The sequence below is a fragment of the Passer montanus genome, unplaced genomic scaffold, assembly GCF_014805655.1.
Source record: "Passer montanus isolate IOZ18808 unplaced genomic scaffold, ASM1480565v1 scaffold5, whole genome shotgun sequence".
Lineage (NCBI taxonomy): Eukaryota > Metazoa > Chordata > Aves > Passeriformes > Passeridae > Passer > Passer montanus.
In genome coordinates this window covers 8,681,557-8,703,722 of record NW_024369929.1, presented here as the reverse complement: position 1 = coordinate 8,703,722, position 22,166 = coordinate 8,681,557, and the positions used below count along the sequence as shown (strand labels likewise).

Genomic DNA, 22,166 nt, shown 5'->3' with positions numbered 1-22,166 from the left:
GACAAAAATATTTGTGGTAAGATGGTAAAGTAGGATAACCGAATTTTGTCATCATAAACTGCTTTCATTAGGTGTTAGTGGGCTCACTCTTTTGATTTGCTTTGGTGGATGTACATTGCAAACAGTATTTTGATATCTGAGGAATAATTCAGATGAAGGAGAAGCAAGCCTGTGCTTAAAGGGAAGAAAAGTAAATGTTAAATACCTCAGAGCTGGCAATATTTGTTTGAAATAAACAAGCTCTTCCCACCCATACACAAATAAAAAGTAATTTTGTGAGCCATGAAACTTAAGAAGTTTATTTTTCTCTGGCTTGCTTTTGTGTGGATTTCCCTGTGTCTGATGTTTTGATTCAGCCTGCATTGCAAGCTGTCTCTCAGCATATGGACTGCTTGTCTGCCCATCTTCTCTTGGACAGCCTATTTATCACAAAACATGGGGAAACTTAATATCTCTCTGGCCTTTCTCCTTTTGTCTGGTTTGGCAAAATTGTCTGACATGTTCCTGAGTTATTGCAGGTAAGAGTCAGACTGAAAACAGTGTGATCACATCCTTTCCTCTCCTTAGGGAAGGGATTGGGAAAAACAGAATCCTAGTGGTAGCACCATTGCTTCATTCACAGTAGCAGGGAAACACTTCATTTGGAGAAACAGCATTTCTGCAGCAGCCTGGCTTTGGGGTGTGCTCACTGGGAGGATGGCAGCTTGGTAACCTGAAATGCAGCTCTGGCAGAGCTGGAAGTGTGCATTGTTAGGAGTTCCTCTCATTTTAGCAGTGGACCTCGAGTGCTCTGTAAGAACAGTCCCACAGTCCCCATCCATAAATTGAGGCTGGAGGAGATGCAGTGATTCATGTGGCCAAGGTCCTCCCAGGGGCCAGTGGCAGAGAGAGGACTTGTCTTGGTATCCCCCAAATCTCTGGCAGTCTTCCATCCAGCAGCCCCAAAGTGCAGAGAGGACTTGAATCACATGAGCAGATCAGTTATCTACAAAGTCATGCATACAGACAGCAGTCACGCAGAACTGAGCTCTGGCCCCGTTTTCATACTGGAGATTAAAGCAGCTCTGCAGAAAGTGCATTTCAACTTTCTGTCTTAAAAATATGCTGCTAATTAGGGATGTAAAGGGGCTGAACTCAGCTGCAAGACTGCTGATCTTTCCTAGTGAGACATTGCTGCCAGCATTGTTTGGACTCCAACTAACCCTTCATTGTCTTCTATCTCGTTGAGGTCCTGAGCATGCACAGGAAAAAAAAAAAAAAACAGGAGCATTGATGTCTTTATATTGTCATTTCTGTCTGTCTGCAGGATACCCTTCAGCCATTTTCAGCAGTGTTCAAAAGTATGCTCTGCTGGTTTTAATCTTGTTTTGCTTTTTGTTTTTGCTGGTGGCACTCTTCCATGCCCAGAGACTTTTTTAATTTTTACTTTTGTAGCTGTGCAATTCCACCTTATTAAGTTGGATTCTGCTTCCAGTCTCACCCTTCACAGGGTTTTCTCTTTTAATGGGTGAAAAAGTGCATATGCCAGCATTCCACACTAGGAGTTCAGGTATGTGATGTACATTGGGGAGTAGTGCTCTGCTTCAAATATCAGTCTTGATACATGAGAGAAAAAGTCAGCAGTCTCCAATCAGCTTCAGTTGGATTGCTCTTCAATTTAAGCACTGTGGAATTTGAGTCACAGTTTTTAGCTTGAAGCAGGTTGGATTTTTTTTTAATTTTTTTTTAACATTTTTGGATCCTCTGGGAAAAAAAAAATTAATATTTTACATCTTACAGAACAGTATTTTAAATAATGGTTTAGAAAAGATACTGCTATACTGCTGACTCCCGGTAGCATTAGCTATTAAAAAGCATAATAAATCCATTGGAATAAAAATGTTGTAGTAAATCAAAATATCCTATTTTAATAATGGATTTTGAAGAGTATTGCTTTTATCCATCTAGAATTCTGCTAATAAGCTAACTGCAAAAGATCAAGCTGCTTGCATGTGTTGGGCAATAATAAGCAATTTGAACCACTTTCCAGCAAATACTATAGGCCTCTGCTCAGCTGCTGTGCAGCAGCTCCAGGGATTTCAGAGGGAGATGTGGATCACGGCAATGGCAGGCATTTACACTATCTCCAAACAATCAGTGATTATTGCTCTGCAGTTTTAATTCCCTCTTTTTGCAAAATAAAAGGAAATCTTGTGGTTTTGGTGCCCACATAAGCATCCCTGCATGTGAAGTTTTCTGTAAATGGGGACCTGATAGGTATTTTGCATAATACGGTTTTTTGTGTGCGTGTAAAATTCTGCTGGAAAGCAGTAGGACAGGGTCTGGTGGAAAGCCACCGACAGCCTGGCATTCGTGCTTCTGAGCAGCAGCTTATCCACAGCACGGGGGTTTTGTGATGCCATAAAACCCGACACCTGCGGGAAGGAGAAGCCGCTGGGATGCCGGTGCTGCACCGGGGGCAGACAAAGCACCGACATGGTTCCCGATCCGCAGGGAATGCGGAGCTCTGCAGAGCCCAGCACCCGGGAGGGGGTGCAGCATCCTCTGCTCCTGCAGCAGCCCTCCCAGCCAGCTCCTCAGCCTGTCGGGACGCGCCGCGTTATCCCGCGGGCAGGCACGGGGATGGATTGCGCTCCTGGCAGCCGCTGCTCTTGTCCTTGTCGCTGGGCTCTGCTCTGCAGCGCCAGCCCAGCCCGCCCGGCCAGCCCCGCTCCCCAGGGTCCCCAACCTGCCAAACCCACCCACAGCCAGCCACAAACACTCCCTGGGAACCAGCGATTGCTCGGCACCACCGAGAGCAGAATACTTGGGCTGCACACCCATCCTAGCCAGCAAACCACAGCGTAAGGATATCTGGCAGATCTCTTGCCTCCACATTGGTAGTCACTAGCAACACGGCTTGATGAAGCCCCGCTCTGGTTGGAGAGGACCGAGCTGAATTTTCTGTTCCGTGTTCTTGACCCTAGAAGCCTGGCATTTGTTTACTGGAAAAAACCTCGCAGTTACATCTTTAAAGCTCTGCTGCTTGGCTGGCAAACAAACGCTGGGCAGTGCAGCTCTGCTGAGGCTGTGCAAAAAGAAAGCAATTGTTATTCATTAAGCAGATGACAGCGACGGGAGCTAAGGGGATAAAACTCGAAATCTGAAACCACCTGCTTTAATTTTAGCCATAATTGAAGCGGCTGCCCATGGTGCTGCTGATGCACATGTCAGATTTGCACGCCATGCGCTGCTCACAGTGATTTCTGTGGCAGCAAGCTCTGGTTCGGGCAGGGATGGAGCTCGCGTTTGATTGCAGGTTATAGCGGGTACTTGAGAATCTGTTTGTTTCCTTCCAGCAGCAAAACACAGTCGCAGTCTGCCTCTCTGATAGACAGATGCTTTAGTCATTAGTGAGGTTTCTGTGGCTACAACACTGTGTTCTAGTATGGGTGCTCTTTCCTCTTTTGTTCCTGGTTCAAGGCAGCGATGCTTGTTTCGCTCTTGTGCTCATGCGCTCACTCTCTTCCTCTCCCTCCCTCCCTCTCTCTGTCTTTGATCTTGCTGATATGGGGGAAAATATCGGATCCAAATCTGCAGCATATTTAACCAAAACATCCTGTAGAATGGGAATAAATTGTGACTGAGTGCAGCAGCAGGAGATTGCAGTATGGTTGCTTGTACTGCTTGCTTTCTGCTACAACAAAACAACAGCAATTGTCATGGAGTGCCGGGGTTGTTCTGCAGCTAAATAAGCACGTAGGGACTCCACAGAGGGCTAAGGTGGCTTTACTGGGAGCAGGGAGACTGGGCAAAGCTCTCCTCTCACAGTCTCTAATGCAGGGATTTGTGTGAAAGAGGTAAAACGGGAAGAGATCTTTCCTAATGGCAGAGAGGGTCTCATCCTTCACTAAATTCCCCGGAGTTTTTGCCACAGAGTTCAATGGCCCTAAGATAACACTGTCACTTTATACCCAACCTTGTTACAGTACTAGCAACATAAGCCCCAGAGCTGGGGAGCTCACAGCAATATCAGTGAAGGCAGGAAAAGTCTTGACCTCAGCTGCAGAGTGAAATGTTAAGAGTGGGAGCATTAACAGTCTCTCCTTGAGCTATTTGGTGCAGATTTATACTGCATGTGTTTGTATGTGCATGCCAACTCCCAAAAGCTATGAAAAGCTTTTTTATGGTTTCCTGTGATGATACATAGTCAGAAGGGATACTTGGATGAATAAAGAAATATGCCACGAAATGGGGAGCAGGTGAGCTGCGTGGCAGATGTGTGTTCTGTCCTTTGTTGTTGCTGCTGCTCCTCAGCTAATAGCACAAGTGCTGGGAATAAGACAGAAGGCTTAACTCCACTTGGGATTCTGCTTAGGAGAGCCTCACTGCTTTAGAGCATAGCACGTTGTGTGATGTAAGATCCCCAATCCCTTCTGATCAGCATTCCCTACTAAGCATGTCTTCATTTCCCCCTTTACTGATCATTTACAGCTGTTTACTTATTTCACGGGATTCTGAGAGGGCTGAGGCAGTAACTGGGCTGTGCTGCTCTGTAATGCAGCCCAGAGCTGGCGCCGTGTTTCAAGTGGCCAAATGAGATTTGCACTCAAGTCCCAGCAGACACTGTTTGTCTCAGTCAAAGGAGTCCACATTTTTCTGGGGTCTGGTATCTGGACATCTTCCTTGTCACAACAAAGAGGAGGATGGCTATGGCATCCAGACAGTCGAGGTGTGTTACCTCTCCCTGTACTTGGTAAACTGCCAGCACAGCCTTTTTTGCTCTGACATGTGGATGCTCCCATCTTGAAGGAGGCGTGAAATGTTCTGCAGACATGCAATATCTCCCTGACCTGCTGCTATCAGTTTGGAAAGGGAGTTGCAGTGATTTTGACCTGCAGTCTTTTTATCACTCTTATAATAAGTCTAATACCTGTATTTAAATAATGAATTGTGAGCAAATAGCAACCTTATGGGCACTTTCTGAAAAAAAAAGTTACTGTCAGAAAATGGTGAGCTCCAAAGTAATATCTTTGACAGCCTTTCCTCTATGTAGTCCTGATAATAAAGAGGACACCAAAAATCCTGTCATGTTGTTTGAGTTCCTCCGTTCACACAGCTGAGCTAAAAGGCAATGCACGTGTTCATCCTCCACCCGTGTGTATTTTCCTTCTATGTACATTTAAATAATAGATTCTTCTTTTATTTGTCAAATTATTTGCTTTGTTAAGTACCAGAAAGAAGTAATTGCTGTGCCCACAAGACAAGTGACACCTGTGACCATCCCAGATTGTCTCCTGCAGACTGTGCTGGGAGGTGGGTGCATGGTGACACATGACACATGTGCCCCACCTTACACACCCCTGAGGGAATGCTTTGGAAGTGCTCTCAGATCTCCAGATTTTGGTGCAGCTTCAGAGAATGTTCCAGTTAGACTGAAAAGATAGGCATCCATTTCTTCAACAGAGAGGAGTTTTATGATGTTACAGGTCCACATGTGGCTCTCGTTTGTCCATCCCCAAGGGGTGTCCTTGCAGAAAGACCAAAAGGGTTTGAATTCTTACCAAAGCTCATACTCCTTTGAAAGCTACACAGCCAAGCAGATGCTTTACCGTGAAAGAGGACATCCTTTGAAAACAATCTGGTGCTTATTAATCAATAAGAATTCAGTGTTAGGGGTCCTTCAGCAAGAAAAGAGAAGGAAAGCACATGTGGGTCTGGCCTCCTGAGTGAAAACATGCAGGTTGCATCCCTGTGCTCTGCTGAGGAGCAGATTTTGTATGGCACTGTTATGTCAGCACTTTGCTCTCAGTTGCAGTGACATTTGGCAGGATGCTTATGTTGAGACTGCCTTAGACCAGGCACCAGGCCATTCACCTGCTCACTGGTGCTGCCCTGTAGATATCTAGATTCATTAGGCTCTCTCTTAGCCAGAGAGTTCTCTGGACACTTAATTTCACACACCCACATATGCTCAGAAGTGCCATTTCTGGGAAGGCAGGCTCTTGGATCTTATTTAAAGCTTTGCTGTGTTTTTGGTTTATGTGGGTAGGCACCTGGACTCTCTTATTTCTGTTGCAGAGGACTACAAAATTAGTCATAGACAGGATGAAGTCCTGTGCCTCACCTCCTGCCACACAACCAGTGCTCTCACTCAGACACTGGGAGAAGGGGTCTGGGCACTGCTCAGCCTGAGGGGTTTGTTCCAGTACCAGCTCTGTCTCAGGAGAGCACCCTCAGCATCCCTCCTTTCACTGCTCTGCAGCTGTATCCTGAGAAATACAAGGTCAGGATTAAAATGTGAAAGGAGAGAGAGGGTACAGAGGGGAGTGGTAACCAAATCCAGTTATCAGGGTGTTGCAGGGGAAGGAGAGTCCCTGGCCCTCCTCCCTGGTGTGTGTTACACATTTTACACTGTGTACCACCATCAGCACAGCAAACACCACTGGGAGAGTGTCCTGTTTTCCAGCTGCAGAGTCCCAGAGTCCCATCTGTTCCCCATTTGTTGCAGAAGTTATTGAGGTGGCTGTGTGAGACAGGCAGGATTACCCTCTGGGCTTCGATGCCTTTGATGAGGCAGCATCTGAAGTTAACACTTAAATTAAGCAGAGTTGATTTTATTGCCTTTGTGTATTATAATGCCCATGAAATCATTAAAACTTTGTGTGTGCTCCTGAGTCTTCTGCTGTCTCCCTGCAGTATTTCAGTCATGCTGACTTTGCCTGAAACACCAGCAGCTGTCTTCCCTTCCCCACCCCAGCAGGCAGCAGGACCTCCAGGGCTGCAGGATACCTGTGCTAGCACCTCCATGGCTTGGCAGGGAGGCTGGGATGAGGGACACCACTTTTGGGAATAATCTTTTTTCCACTGCTTTCTGTCTTACAGATTGATGAACTTCCTGAAGGAGCCGTCAAGCCTCCAGCAAACAAATACCCCATCTTCTTTTTTGGGACTCATGAAACGTAAGTGAATGGGCGTGACCTGTTCCTTTGGAAATGCCTTTTTCCACTGCAGCTAACATAAATTCCTCTGATTTCATTGAAAAAAATGCTGACTGAAGCCATTGGGAGCCTAGAGAAAGGTCCTGCAAGCCCAACTTGTTGGTATTAACAAATGGGAGTGAAAGCTGAAAGTAGCTGGGAATGCTGCTGCCTTCATGGTCTAGCATGAACTAAACATAAAAGCTGTGTATCCTGTAAAGAAATGTGTGGGCATGAATTCATAAAAGGGTCTGAAAAAGCCCTGAACTCAGAGGCAGGGGCAAACATTTTGTACTTGGATGTCCATGATAGCAGAGATCAGGCTCTTGTGTTTGGACGTGTTGGAGCTCGTGTCCTGTGTGAGAACTTGGCAGTTTGTGATGTGAAAGGAAGCAGACCCCAGAGTCTCAGGCAGAGCTTCAGAATATGTGCATTCCTGGGATCTGTGCTGGGGTATTGTAGGATGGAGCTCACAGAAGTGATAGAAGAACTGAGCTGGCTGAGCTCATAGGGAAAGAAAAGAATCAGAGCACAAGAGGTAAGTTAGGTCTCAGCATAATTGCTACAAGGTACAGAGTTTCAATATTATAATGTACATGTCTCTAGTTTAAACTATGTCTGAGATAGCTAAAAAATAAGTCACATTCCATTCTGCAAAATATCTTAATTTAAAAATTTTTCCCATTTGCAGGTAACATGTTTTCTAGAATTCCTTTAAAACTGGAAAAATGAAATTCTGATAATATTTTAAATTCAATGCTAGAGGCTTGAAGGTTTATTAAAAATTTATTGTTTATTTTTGAATTTTAATGTTATTCGAGAATATTATGAGCTCCATAGCTCATACATCACATTTTATTTTTATAAAAATCTTTAAAGGCAGTTTCTGCTTTATAAAGTTCATAATTGCCTCTCTTTAGTTAAAATAGGTCTTCTATTTTTCCTAGTTTCATTGCTAGAATGAAACAACCTGATGTTTCGATATATTGTAGTCCACTAGTACTGTCACAAAATAATCTGAAAATAATAAAGTTTAAATAAACTTACAATGCTTTCAAATCAGAAACCAAAATGTAATTATTTTTCAAATGGAAACATAATTTTTGAGAAACATTTAAGAAAAAAACTGACCACTTTTATTCCGAAATGAGTGAGTCCCAAACTGATAATCTCTTTTGAATTGGATTTTGTGAGCTCATGATCTCACTGTAGCATCTGATACAGAAAAACAGTTTGTAGTTCATACCTCATAAATGTAAAAGCCTATTAAAAATGAGCTGTAGATTGCAGCTCCTTAGTTTTATAGCAGAGCAGTAGAAACTTGTACTCTCCCAGTGGCAATGAATGCATTTCAAGCAAAGATGTAGACAGTTTTCAGTGTTTACTTTACATAAAAGGCTGTAGAAACATTTCCATGCATTGCTGTTGAGCTAAGTTAAGGCAGCTCATACTAAGTTTCATACATTTTTTCTTTGTTATTTGTGTTAGAACTGTTTGTTTATATTTTTGACAGCAAGGAGACATCTCCTGGTATTAGCAAAAGCATAGATAACATAATTTATTCAGTGTAGCATTTAATATTAACATGACATCTGTTAGTTTGGAAATCACTGTTTGGCTTTCAGGTAGAAATGCATTCTTGGCTTTGTAATTATATAATTAAGATATTTTTCAATATCCCATGCTGTCTCAGGTGGAGTTAGAAGGAAGCTCTTCCTCAGGGACTTGTCATCTGATGACTTTTTAGCAACCATTTGGCTCTGCACTGGCAAACTGCTTGGCCAGTGGGATGATTTAAGTGAATGGAACTTTGCACATTCAGAAATGCAGGACATAAATCAGGCATTAATCTGAAATAATGATTGCAGAAAGGAAGAAATATTATCCTGTGATTAAGGTATTAGACTGAGACTGAAGAGAGCTGTTTTTTCCTCTGCTATCAGTTTGAGTTTGACCTTGGACAAATCCTTGTGCCTCAGAATCCCATCTGCAGAAAAGGGCAGACTCCCAATGTGGTGGTGAGGTTACAACAATAAATGTGTTGGACATGGTGGAGCTCCACAATCCCACAGTAATGGAGACCAGAGAGTTAACATGAATTGCAAAGATCATCAGGAATAGGACAGTGATTATGGTGAAGGACACTGGGACTTGCTCAGCTCTGCTCACTGATGACACAGAATCTTTACATGTGGGAATGAAGAGGTGTTTTTGCCTTCATTGTTTTAATTTGACTTGTGATTACAATCTCAATGTCACCATGCAGAATACAGTAGATATAGATACCCAACTAAAAGAAAGTTATGCTTCCTTCAGTTTAAGAGTTAAGAAGAAGTTAGAGTTTTACTGTAATGTGTGTAGAAAAAGCAGGACAAGCCATCACTCTTCTTTTTTTTTATAATTATTTTTCCCTGCATTGTGGTGCTTGTGCCTGAAATTAGTTGGCCCAGTGCATAGCTGACTTAGGCAGCAGCAAAGCACAAAATCCATCCTTTGCTGTGCTGTCTAAAAAACTATTTGGCCACAAGCACCCTGTGTGTCTCATTGTTTCCTTGTATTACTCATCTGCCTATATTCATCCATTGTTTTTTGTTCTTATATGAAATTATAAGATTTTTGGGAAAGAGCATTTTTATTGTGTTTGTGCAGAGTTTAGTGTGTGGGGGGCTAATTCCAAGAAAGCAGCTCCCAGGCTTACTGGCAGTATAGATAATAATAAATGCCACTGCTTTTTCTATCCCATAGGACCAGGGATAGATTTTGGCTCATGGGTCCTAGGCACTCCTTACATGCTTAACTTTTCATGTGGCATCTTTGAGGCCTTTCTGGATTTATAACTCTAGGATTGGAAGCTTGGTCCCTTGCTATCGCAAGCAATGACATCATAAACTGTTTCATAAACTTCCATAAACTGTCCAAGTGCCAGTTCCCAGCAGTAGTTAATAAAATAGAGATGTTTCAGTTGTTTCTAGAGATACCCAGCATGATTTTACTACATCAAACATCAGGATGGTGAGCCAATCCATTAAATCAGACTCACAGCAGTAACTGTATGACAAAATAAATAAATAAATAAAGCTAGAAAATAAATTATCGAATGAGCAGAAGAACAGTGAAAGCATTTGCACTGTTAATGTTATGATTTTTTTGAGGAGGAGAGTGATAAGTCCTTCTTTGAATGTTCCCTCTGTTAAAATGCAGTGCGTTCCTGGGGCCCAAAGACCTTTTCCCATATAAAGAATATAAAGATAAGTTTGGGAAATCGAACAAGCGAAAAGGATTTAATGAAGGCCTGTGGGAAATAGAAAACAACCCTGGAGTAAAGTTTACTGGATATCAGGTAAATGACTTTCCCACCTATTGCTCCTGTCTTTCTTGTTTTCTTCTTGTCAAAGTGAGTGTTTTAAGAGTGATGTGTAAGGTTCTGGTTTTGATAGAGCAAGAAAGTTTCACAGCTCTGGTAATTGTGTAATGTAAAGACAACTGTGGTCTCACACTCTGTTACAAATGGAACTTTAATCATACTGCAGAGCCTTTTGCTTTCTGTGACATTCTGGGGTGGTGAAGTGGAAAATTCTGCAACACATTTAGTTAAATTAAAAATGGATGGTTTTATTTACTCCTGTACAAACATGAATAATTTCTGACTTCTTCTTTCTGTTGTTTATTTTTATGTCAGGCTCCATGTATTTTACACAGACCTTAAGGTCACTGCACTTTGGATTTTTACATTTGGCAGTGCCAAAGCTAAGAGGAGAGGTGGAGGGTTAAGCTGCTGGTAGGAGACAGTTGCTGCTGTACAACAGCTCTCCCTGTTGGGTGTCCAGAGCAGAAAGTCAGTGAAGCTGGAGGGGGAGAAGAGCAGTTGGTGGGCTGTATAAAACACAGAACTTTTCTCATTAAAAAAATGTGGTCCTTTGAAGGCAGGAATCACCTCCAAAAGCAGGCAAACACCTATTACATTATTATCACAAAACACTACAAGCCAGAGATACAGACCACCTGCAGAAAAGCTGCTGCCTCTCTCAGTTCCTGTTTCATATTTTCAGCCCTACACATGTTTTGCATACACTTGGGGATTTAAAAAAAATCCAGAGAATAGTCTGTGGGAGATGGGCTGTCAAAGAGTGCTCAGCCTGCTGGTCAGGGTTTGCTTTTCCAAAACACAGAGATCTTGCCCTTTGAGGGCAGTGTAACAGTCATCTTCTCTCACAAAAAAGTCTCTGCTGTTGCAGCCAAAGTCTGAAAGTTTCAGTAGTTTTTCCCAGAGTGGAACATGCCAGGTCTCTCCACTGAGCAGCCCTTAGCTCTCCTCCAGCTTTTGTTATTGGATATTCTGTTTCTATGTAAACCCTTCAGAACATGCTATCCCAGAATCTGCATCTGATAACTGAGTTCAAGTGGTGACTGAGAAAATTGCCTTTGCAGCCCTTTTTCCTGATAATTGCAAAAATAACCTGAGCTCTTCCTAGCAATTAAATTGTAAGCTGTCCATTTCCATCTATCTTCAATGCAGAACAAAAATCAAGTAATAGGTATTAGTGGTATTTCTATTGTTGATCTTATTATTGTTTTTGTTATTTTAAAGGCAATTCAGCAACAGAGCTCATCAGAAACTGAAGGAGAAGGAGGAAATACAGCAGATGCCAGCAGTGAGGAGGAAGGTGATCGGGTAGAAGAGGATGGAAAAGGAAAAAGAAAGAACGAAAAAGCCGGCTCAAAACGAAAAAAATCCTACACTTCAAAGGTTATCTTCTGACTTTTCCTGTTGTTATCCATGGGCATTTATAATGGAATACTGTTCACCTCATGGAAATTCATTCTTCCTCCTTTAGCATTTTGATTCTGATACCGTGACAGTGGTGTTCAAATAGGCTAAGGGGAGTGCTCTTCCTTTGTAGACAGCCTTGGTGAGACACCAGTTGAAAAACTCTGCCCTCTTCTAGTGCCCACACACTGAGAAGGTGAAATTATGGGAAGGAGATCAGTAGGGCTGGAAAGAAAACCCATGCAAAAATGGATTCATAGGTTTGATCACCTCAGATAGGTCTCTCCCCAAGAAGAAAAAAAGCCTTAGGAGTGGCCTCCTGAGGGTCATGAGCTCAGGTTTGTTTCCTGTCCATGAGAACTGAAGCTTCCCCCTCCCATCTCCCAGGAAGGTCTGATAGGGCCAGAAGTGCTCAACTGCTCCTCTTGTAGCTGAGTGTAAAACACTTGAGTCCAGATACAGAATGGGAAGGTGGAAGAACTGGTTCATTAAGCAGGATGCTCAGTTTGTAGATATCAGACCTGCACTGTAGTACCCACCAGCCCTGTTAATGTCTTAGGTAACAGTGTAGATCAGGAAGCTGAGAGTGATGTGTCTGTCTCACAGTGGCTGGTGGACAAAATCCCCCAGAAGTGACACCTTTGGGTTCAGATAGACTTCTCACCTGTCACCTGGGGTAAAGGGGAGCAACATTATAGTCACTTCCTCTGCTTCTGTGTGTGCCTCCAGGGCTGCACTTCCCCTGAAAAGTTGTGTAAAATGTGGCAGAGTCAATTTATTCACATTCATGTTATTCTTCTCTGAAAGTGAAAACTAATGGAAGTGAGAAAAAGCAATCAAACAATCTGATCCAGGCACAGTCTGGGGGAGAGTGTGAATTTTTGTGGTTGATCCACCAAACAAAATGTATTTTCACCCCTTTTGTGTGTTTTACATCAGAAATTCAGGTCTGGTCTACCATCTTCTTTCAAGAAGCCTCTGGGCAAACAGAGGATTATGAAAATGGTGGCTTAATGCCACAATTTATCCTTTTGTACTGTAGAATTGAATAACATAAAGGGATGTAAAGGAAAAAATGTATTGGTTCCACATGGCTCTAATGTTAATATATTAAAGCTGACAGCACTAAAAAAAGTATGGAAAGCAGCTCTGCTAATGCTATTCTCATTTTACATCTCTGTGTTTAATCAAAACTTTTGCCAAGCTGGCACCATCTGTTTCATTAACTAACAAAACCTACAGGTGACCCAGCACTAATACCCAGCTCCTATTACTGTGTCTGTCTTTCAGTCAATTGAGCTGCCAACCTGTGCTGAACACAGAATTTGAGAAATTTCCTTCACTGGTGGCAGTAACTCCAGCTACTTCACCTGAAAAATGCTTTTCACCCCATGTATCCTCCCCAATATTCACCTTGAACAGGGAATGCATGATCAGGCAGTATTCCACATAATTCTTTTATGACTGAAGCTCAGGTTTATGCTTTTCACCCCATGTATCCTCCCCAATACTCACCTTGAATAGGAAAATGCATGATCAGACAGTATTCCACATACTTCTTTTATGGCTGAAGCTCAGGTTGTAATTTTAACTTTGTTGTTGATCATTTTAGAAATCCTCCAAGCAGTCACGGAAATCTCCTGGAGATGAAGATGATAAGGACTGCAAAGAGGAAGAAAATAAGAGCAGCTCTGATGCTGGGGACGCAGGCAATGACACAAGAAACACTTCTTCAGATTTGCAGAAAACCAGTGAAGGGGTAATCCACTGTTCCTGTCATTCACTTCCCATGCAGTTTGCTCCTGGGGGCTTTGGAGCCAGGGTGACCTGCGTGTGCCACGTGCCACCTTCTTGGGTTACATTTCAGTGCTCAGAATGTGTCTAGAGCAGAAACGTGGACTTGGTGCCTGCAGTGGTACAAATTTTGCTCTAGAGAGATGACTGAAAACAAGCATTATTTTTGTTCTGACACTTGCATAGATGTCAGCTGAGAGGAGCTACTGAAAACCATGAGCTGGAATGTTGCAAAATTGATGTGAGAGCAGAATCAGACTGTTTGCATAATGCATGTTGGCTCACTAACAGAGGGAGCCTGCTTACCCTTTCACACTTGTTTCATTTGTGGGGTCCCAGTGTCTTCTTCAGGTTCTTGAGGGTTCATGTGCTCATGACAGACTCTGCATACTGCAGGTTCCAGGGCAGATGCTGCCCTGGGCTGGGACCTTCCAAGGATGGGCTATGCAGTCAGCTCCAGAGCAGCTTCATTCAATCTCCTTGTGTGTTTTGTCAGTTGTGTGTTCATATCAATATTCCTTTGTTGTGACCACAACAAGAGGAGGGGAAGGCTGAGCAGGAGGATTAGCCTGGCAGCTGGTTACTCAGCCACCTTTAACACCCCCTGCTATTTCTGAGCCTTTGGAGCAGCACAAGCCTCCCTGCTGCAGCACTTGGAGCTCCAGCTCAGCAGCAGTCCTTGTGCAGCCCCATGCCAAGGCTCTGCCACGTGGGCAGCAGCCGGGCTGGGCTGTGGCAGGAGCTGAGTGACACGAATCCCCAGGTGTGAGAGGAGGCCAGCCAGCACAGCTCAGCTGACACTGCTGGGGTGCCTTAGCACCCGGCTGCCTGCTCAGCCCTTCTCACAAAACACAACCTCTGGGGAGCTGCTGCTGTCTCCCACTCAGATTCCTCCCAGAGCTTCCTTTCCCTGTGTCTCTCTGCAGTGCAGTGTAGTTGTTTTGTGACTCTGCTTTATAAAGACTTTGGTGGGTGGCTCATGGGGTCACAAGGAAAACTCACACTCCCATTCACTCTGAACAAGCTGCTGGCTTCAGCCAGGGACTGATGCAAGGAGACACTGCCCAGCTGTGCCCTCCCAGCCTGGCAGCTGTGCCCTCCCAGCCTCTCACCCACAGAGTGTCAGAGGCTGATAAGGGTGGCCCACATTCTGCCTAGTGAACCCTGTGACACTTCCACGTCTTCAAATAGGTATTTGGGTGAGAAAACTGTTTGTAAGGTGAATCTGAGGTAACAAGAGGTTCACGAGGCCCTGCTGTGTTTCCCGTGTTTGTGGCAGTGACAGGGGATATGTCTGTGAACTTCAGGCACATTTTCCATGTAAGGACAAAGAGCAAAGGTCACTGAGTTAGGTCAGTCACAGGCTAAGTGGCTAAAACATCACACAGGATGTTGGCTTTGTGGCTGTTGACATTCATATGGCTCTTTCTTCTGGGTGTGACAGGCTTGTGACATGCTTGGGAGGTAGAGTCCACCATGCTACAACATCATGGTGCTTCTCAGTGTTTTCAGGATTACAGATATTTTAGCCTCTGTGCTGAAATACTGAAATACTGTCAACAGTCTTATCCTTCCTGCCAGCACCAACTTGAAGAAATATCCAGAGTCAATATTGTCATACCCATGTGGGGAAGTGGCTCTGCTCTGACTTCTGCAGCCCCACCACACAGCCTTGCACTCATGCTTGAGCAACCAGTCTGTTGCTAGGTCTTGGATGCGTTTAATGTTATAAAAAAGGTGGAGTTTTAGTAATACAGATTAAAGAGACAATGGCGTTGTGGTTTTAAGGGCAGCTTGAGATAAAAGCACTGATAAGTTTGGAAAAGTTCGTGTCCTGATCCTTATATTTCACCTTGGCCATTTCCGCTGCAAAGTCATCATTTCACACAGGAATCTCTTCAGCGTTCCATTGAGGTTTTGTCAGTAGTGCAATTCTCTTTGAGGACCAGGAGGGGACACTCCCTCTCCTGCTGCTCCCAGAGCCAGACCAAGTGTCCTTTCAGAAGGTGTGCCTTTAGAAGACGCAGGGCACTTGGGGGAAGAGCAGCAGGTTCTTTTTCAGCTGGTGTTAAACAGCCAGTGTCCCCGCAGTGTCCAGGTTGGTGACCGGGGCACGGGGCCAGCTGTCTGCTGGACACTGCAGCCACGTCCTGCTGGACACCAGACTGAGCCTCTGCTGCAGGGCACCGAGCTCCTCCAGCCCACGCTCCTGGGCTTCTCTGCTGTGGAAAGGAAGGTTGAAAAACACCGCCATGCACCTGGAGAGTTGGGATATATGATCCTTCCGTTCAGACGTGAGTTCAGGTGTCTCGACCGGCTGAAGACACCAGCACAGATGAGAGAATGTCTCCCCAGGATGACGGAGCCCTGAGCAGGCCGTGGGCCAGCACAGGCGGTGTGCCGAGGATGGGTTCCCCAGCCCTGTCCCCGGATCCGCCCCGCCGGGACGCGGCTGCTGCCATCAGATGGCGCCCGGCCCCTCCTTTTGTTCAAAGCACCGTGAACAAAGATATCAACACCCAAAACAGGGCCCTCATCCCAAGCACGGGTGTGTTCCATTCCCCTGCTCTGCTCTGCTCACCGAGGCAGGCACACGAGGCTTGGCCACCCTAGCCAAGGTGCTCCCCCTGGGCTGAGAGCGCCTTCGGCCCCTGTGCAAGAGTTGCCTCGAGCAGACAAGCTTTTCTCTTAATAAAACTACTAATAAATGATGTAGTAATTACCTTTTATAATGCCTGGACTGCAGGCTGAAGACCCATCTCTCCTCCTCTGATCAGATGGAATCCTGCCTTTTAATCACACTCTTACCCTCAGCATTACAGGGATCTTCTTGCAGGGCTACCAGCCAAGGCAGATGATTGCAGGAGCACCTTCACCTATAGTTTTTAATGAAAATTCTAACCTCCAGGTGGTGGAGGTAAGCTTCAAAATGTGAAGTGATGGCTTCCTGAAGACTCAAACCCAGAGCAAATAAAAGTACTTTCAGAGCTATTATATTTTTTTCAGCCAATTTCATACTGTTCAAGGGCTCAAATTGTGATTTTCTTTTTATCCCTTGGGTAGACAAAGGTGCTTTCTTTTTTTTTTAACTCTACTCTTAGTTTCTGAGCTATTCTTGAGTACTACAGGCATTCTCAACAACATGTTTCCTCATTCCCAACCACAGTTGGTAGTTGTGTCCCATCACTACTTGTTCTTCAAGCTCTTTCCCTAACTGCTGATCTTTGTCTGATTCCTTCCCCAGAAAGATGCACAGCCTGAAGCTCGGGGGTTAATCATCCAATATTAATTAACTAATAGTGTATTAGCTAAGACAGCCCATCCCAGAGTTTGTTCAGATCTTGAGTCACAGAATCTTCACAGAACTGTTCCCTGCTGTTAAATACTAAATTGTTTTGGCTTTCTCAGAATACCATGTAAAGAGAATGTTCTGGTGGAAAGGTATTCATGGCTCTGTGTTGTTTACTTTCATGGCATTAAATTAGTTCATAAATCAGAGAATTCATGGCAGCAGATTTACATTCCTCATTTAAATCTCTGGTGACTTGTGTCTTTAGTTCTTGGCTGGCATAACTCTGAATCTTTGTAACTGAACACCTAAACTGCTTTTTACTTTACTTTCTGGATGGCCACATACTCATGTTCAAAAGCTGGCTGTGGTTCTGTCCTTATTAGAGAGTGTTTGGAGGTCAGGGCCAGCACACAGGGTGTGTGGCAAGTTTTCATTTTGGTATTCACTGTTTCCGTGACAGTCTGGGCAGTGTATTGGTAAAGGAGGTATTTGCTTGGTGTTCAGGTGAAGCAGGTGAATGATTTTAGTGTCTTCAGAGAAGAATAAATTTGCTAGAAATGAGATACATTTTCTTGCTTCTGGTGCAGCCTGAATATTAAAATGGAGTAAAGGACTGTGGTCCTTTTTCTCACACTGACAATCAGTTACCAACTGAGTCAGTGGATCTATTTGTGGAGGCAACTGCCAGCATGAACAAGGGGATCAAAATCTGGTCCAAAATTATTGCCATCTGACACCATTGCATTTGGGAGAACATATTTAAAACAGCCTGTGTCCAGGCTTTTTTGTTGTGGCATTCTTGTGGGGTAGCAACAATCCCAGTTACTGCTGTGAGGTACAAGTGTAATGGCCAAACTGGCCAGAGAAATGCAGGTTCACTGTGTCCTTCTGATGTGGTTCTGAGACTTTTGGTTCCTTTGCTCTTCTTTACTTATCAGGAATAACATTAGTCAGGCTGCATAACAGGTTTGGGGGCTTGTCAGCATTGAAAGCATTGCATTTAGGGCTCGGTTCAGTGTAAAAGCATTTTGTACAAAAAATGAAAACAAAGTATGTTTTTCTGTCTGATTTCTTTTCCTGCAGTTGGAGGTACAGTAAAATCTACCCTTCAAAGCAAAAGATAATAGTTGTAAGAATGTGTCTAAGTATTGCACGGTAAAAATTTCTATGTAAAAATCAAATAGTGGCATAGTATATGGTGTAAGGAGTTGTATTTGCTGCCTTCCAGTAGCTCAGGATAACAGCACTGCTGGCTAAGGACGTGGGACATAACTCAGAGGAAACATAAATGTCTAAATGCAAGTTGAGATTAAAGCAGCCAGTACAGATGAAATATTTGCAGCTCTGTGTACATTGAGTCCTGTAATTGAGTCCTTTGACCTCAAACCAACACGGAATAACAACTATTGTACAAGTAAACAATTATCTTTCTGCCCATGCAGTTTTACAGTACAGGATGGCTGAATTAGTTGCCAGACACTGTTAAGGAAGTAATCTTCAGTGCCAGAAAAACAGACGGCAGTTTGTGGATTTAGTTTTGTTCCCTGCTCTGTTTTCTGTGTGCTGCCATTGATAACAGAAACTTTGCTCTCGAATCAGTCAGATCCTGTGCTCTCTCCTTTGTGTGCAGCATGGCACACGTTGTACCATAGCTCACAGTGAAGCTGAGAGACTTGTTCAAACAAAGATGTTTGAGAGTTGATCTGTTTCTGGAGAGATGTGAAACCATGGAGACCAGGGGAGGTGCTCGGCGCTGCCGCATCCCTGAGCAGCAGGAGCTGCAGGAGCTGCAGGAGCTGCAGGGCTCCCTCAGCTGCATCCCTGAGCAGCGTTGCCCTGCAGCTCTCTGTGCTGGGGACAGCCCCTGCTGCCTCTGGGCTACTGCCACTGCACCCGGAGGCACAGCACATGATGGAACATGCCACTGGAAACTGAAAAGCCTAGAGGGTGACTTGTGTTATCTGTCTCTTTGTTGTCCCTCCCGTGCCACGCTGTGGCCCAACAGCTGTGACACAGTGTGAGGAGAGGCATTAATGTTCCCAGCACCCACGTAATGGTGATCCTACCCAATCTTCTGGATGCAGACCAGAAGGGAATTGTGGTTAACAATTGCAAAAGTTTCATGCTCCCAAGGACATCTTTCTGTACTGGAGCTGAGAGTTACAGCACAGGAAGCAGCTGTGTTACCCCATCCTACCTGTCAGTGCTGGGCAGCTGATGCTTTCTTAGCAGAAAGCAGGGTTGGATTGACTGATCATGTGAAATTGTTTTAACGGGTGTCTGAGTCTGAAGGGAAAGGAACAGCAGTGAATCCCCCCAAAGCATCTCTATGATCTCACTGACTCTGAAAGAGGAGAGAGGCCTCTGGAGTGTGGTGTGCTGGATGGGCAGCACAGGGTTACCCCTGTTGGGGGAGTCAGGGCTCCAGCAGTTCCTGTAAGCCATCGCTGCATGCCTGAGCACTTGATAATAACCCCTGATTGTTAGCCAGGATGTACCAGGACCTCCCACACGGAAAGCACAGGTTTCCATTTTTACTCTTGACAAACCACTTGTCACAGGAGAGAACTGCACTGACCAAAGACAGGGAAGGTATTGTAGTGTTGTAGGAGAAGGGATGCCTTGCCTAGAGGTGGGTGGTCGTGGTGCACTGCATGCTGTCATGTTGCTGGCTAATGTAACCTGTCCCAGGGCCAGCAGGTGAATTTTGCCATCTCTGTTCAATTGGAGGAAACCAAGACTTGTATCACTTGCTGTGATCATGTGAGGACAGTCTGATCCTGATCCCACTAATGTCAGGGAAAGCAAGAGCTGACCTTGACTCACCCGTGGGAGTTCCTTTTCTGTCATCACCTTACAGTGAACTGGAGCCAAGCTGTTTCCTTTTCAGAAGCAGCACTTGGATCCCTTAGTGATGAAAATGTTTATCTTTGTTCATGCTTGCTAAGCTTTCCTGTCTTTGAACAAGAGGGTGTTCTTGTGGCTGGACATCCAGGAATGCAGCAGTGCCTGAGCTCCTGCACGAAGCTCATCAGTGATTTTGAAAAAACCAAAATTTGTTTGTGCCTGAAGTGTGCTACAAGGTTTGTAATGGAGTGATTGGGGAAAATCCCACCCACATATATCACTGGAGCTGCCTATTGAATACAGCCCTAAATGTTTACTTTTAAACTGTGCTTACTAATATTTTGCAGTGATATGTTTAGTTGATGTAACAAAGAAGTTTTCTCTAGAAAAAAAATTGTTTGAACAGACCAGGTGGTTACTTGTACCTGTGACTTAGAAGTGTGGAAATATAACCTCAACTGTATCAAGTTAGATGCAGCATGTTATTTCTTACATTAAATGTGACTTCTTTCTCTTTCTCTTTCAGACTTAACCAACATAATGACTGCTGAATATTAAGGGAAAACACAAGAAGGTTACATGTTTGGTTGTCTAATATTCTTGGATTTGATATGAGTCACCACATCTGTTCATTAGTACCATCAACAGCATCCCAGTTTGTATGCACATTATTCACATTCCTATCTGTTGTGTTTGCAGAAATGACATTTTTACCCTTTTTTCTAAGGGTTACTTTTTGATTTTCATATTATTTGGTTGCATGAAGTTGCCCTTTTCCAGTGGCTGAGGTTTATGAAGATATTGCATACTTGAACATGTCTTAGATTCCTTTTCGAGACAGAAAAGGCATAACTCCAAATTATATCATTCTAAATCAACATTTTTAAACACAACTAAATCTTAGAATGAGTCCCCTCCATACAATGCTACAATAATCTTCCACATACAAACATAATTTTAAATTTTCCTAGATCCATTCTCTCTTGGGTTTTGATCAATTTACAACATAAAAGAAAAATTCTTCTTCAGTTGAAATCACCACCAAGTTCAATAATGTAATAAAATACCTTTCCTTATTAGAAGTACCTAGCTAGTTATACTCTTAATACTTCTCCAAACCATGATGTAATGTACACTATCTGACTTAGTTCCTATATGTGGAGTTAGTGAAAGTCTTTTTGTGTTTCTTTAGATTAATACAAGGATTTTTCCAATGCCAACACAATTTGAAATCATTCATTTGGATGCTTTCCATTTTTAAGCTTACTGTGATATACAGCCCTATGGGAAACCAAAACAAAACATCAATTTTAAATAATGAAAGGCTTAAAAAAGGATGCTGTCATTCTGGCTTTTTTTTTCCTTTTGGAAATAGAACTAGACTAGTAAGTAAGCATTCCAAATCCATTACTCTGTGTACATTATTGTTGCTATTGTGATAATAGAGATTTTTATTTATTTTTATGCCAGCTTTTATTGTGAAAACATATTTAGTCTGGTTTTATCAATCCTTGTTATGCTTGTCCTTGGAACATCTTTTGCGTATTCAAGGTTTGTAGTTGATGAGTTTACTGTAAAAAACTAAAAAAAAAACACAAGGAAAAAAACCAAAAAAACACCAAAACAAAACAAAAAGGAAACAAAAAAAATGTATTGTTTTTACAGAATAAATTTATTGGAATGTGTATTGGGAGTAAGGTTTGAGGTTGTAAGCAACTAAGTTAGCGTCATATTTGGCTTCATACGTGTAATAATGTGAGGTATTAATGTAAGTCAAGTATTAAAGCAAAACATTCTGTTAACATGAGTTGACCATAATAGATACAAGTGCAGGTGAGATCTTTATTTTTTCTGTACTTTGCCTTTTCTGGATAACAGGAGGTCATTAAATTCACCTTGAATGTATTCAAAGTTTCTTTCCAGACATCAGAAGTAACAGCAGAGGCTCCATACCTGTTTGTGAGCCACCCGTCCTGTGGGAGCCCGGCAGCCCAGCTGGGTTTGTTCCCCTGGCAAGAAAGAGGCACTGGGATGGAGCAATCCCAAAGCCTACGGAGCTGCACCAGGGATGCTGGGTGCCAACAAGCATTGCCTGAGGTGTGCTGTGGGTGTTTTGGACCTGCCCCTTTGGCTGGAGGTGTAAAACCTGGGGCCTCTCTGAGTGCTGCTGGGAGCTGCACGGCAGTGTTCAGCAGGAGAGTGTTACAGCCTGCATTTCTCAGTGCCCTGAAGGTCCCTTCGGGCAGGGTGCAGCACACAGGCATGTCAGCTGCTTCCTTGTTACTGATCAGACTTAAAAGTAAAATTCTTTCAATCCAAACACCAAGAAGTCAACAAACCCAAATAAAGTGTTTCCAGTTAAAACGTATCAGCTAGTTTCATCTGTGAGAAAGGCACTAGGTGTACTGCTTTTAATATAAATACACATAGAAGGCATAGAAATAGCTGTAATTGCAAATAGAAACGTAAGCTGCCCAAACCAAGGTCGCTGAGTTTGCTGCTGCTT

The 22,166-nt window shown here is 43.6% G+C and overlaps 1 protein-coding gene across 1 annotated transcript in view; it reads left to right on the top strand.

Moving 5' to 3' along the window:
- The window catches only part of HDGFL3 (HDGF like 3), a 36,658-nt gene extending 15,093 nt beyond the window's left edge, over nucleotides 1-21,565 (top strand). Inside the window, exons 2-6 of the mRNA XM_039722819.1 lie at nucleotides 6,865-6,941; nucleotides 10,161-10,299; nucleotides 11,548-11,706; nucleotides 13,340-13,486; nucleotides 20,187-21,565. Coding sequence (XP_039578753.1) covers nucleotides 6,865-6,941; nucleotides 10,161-10,299; nucleotides 11,548-11,706; nucleotides 13,340-13,486; nucleotides 20,187-20,192 — 528 coding nt within the window. The 3' untranslated portion in view covers nucleotides 20,193-21,565. The remainder of the gene's footprint in view (nucleotides 1-6,864; nucleotides 6,942-10,160; nucleotides 10,300-11,547; nucleotides 11,707-13,339; nucleotides 13,487-20,186) is intronic.
- Nucleotides 21,566-22,166: the final 601 nt, after the last annotated feature.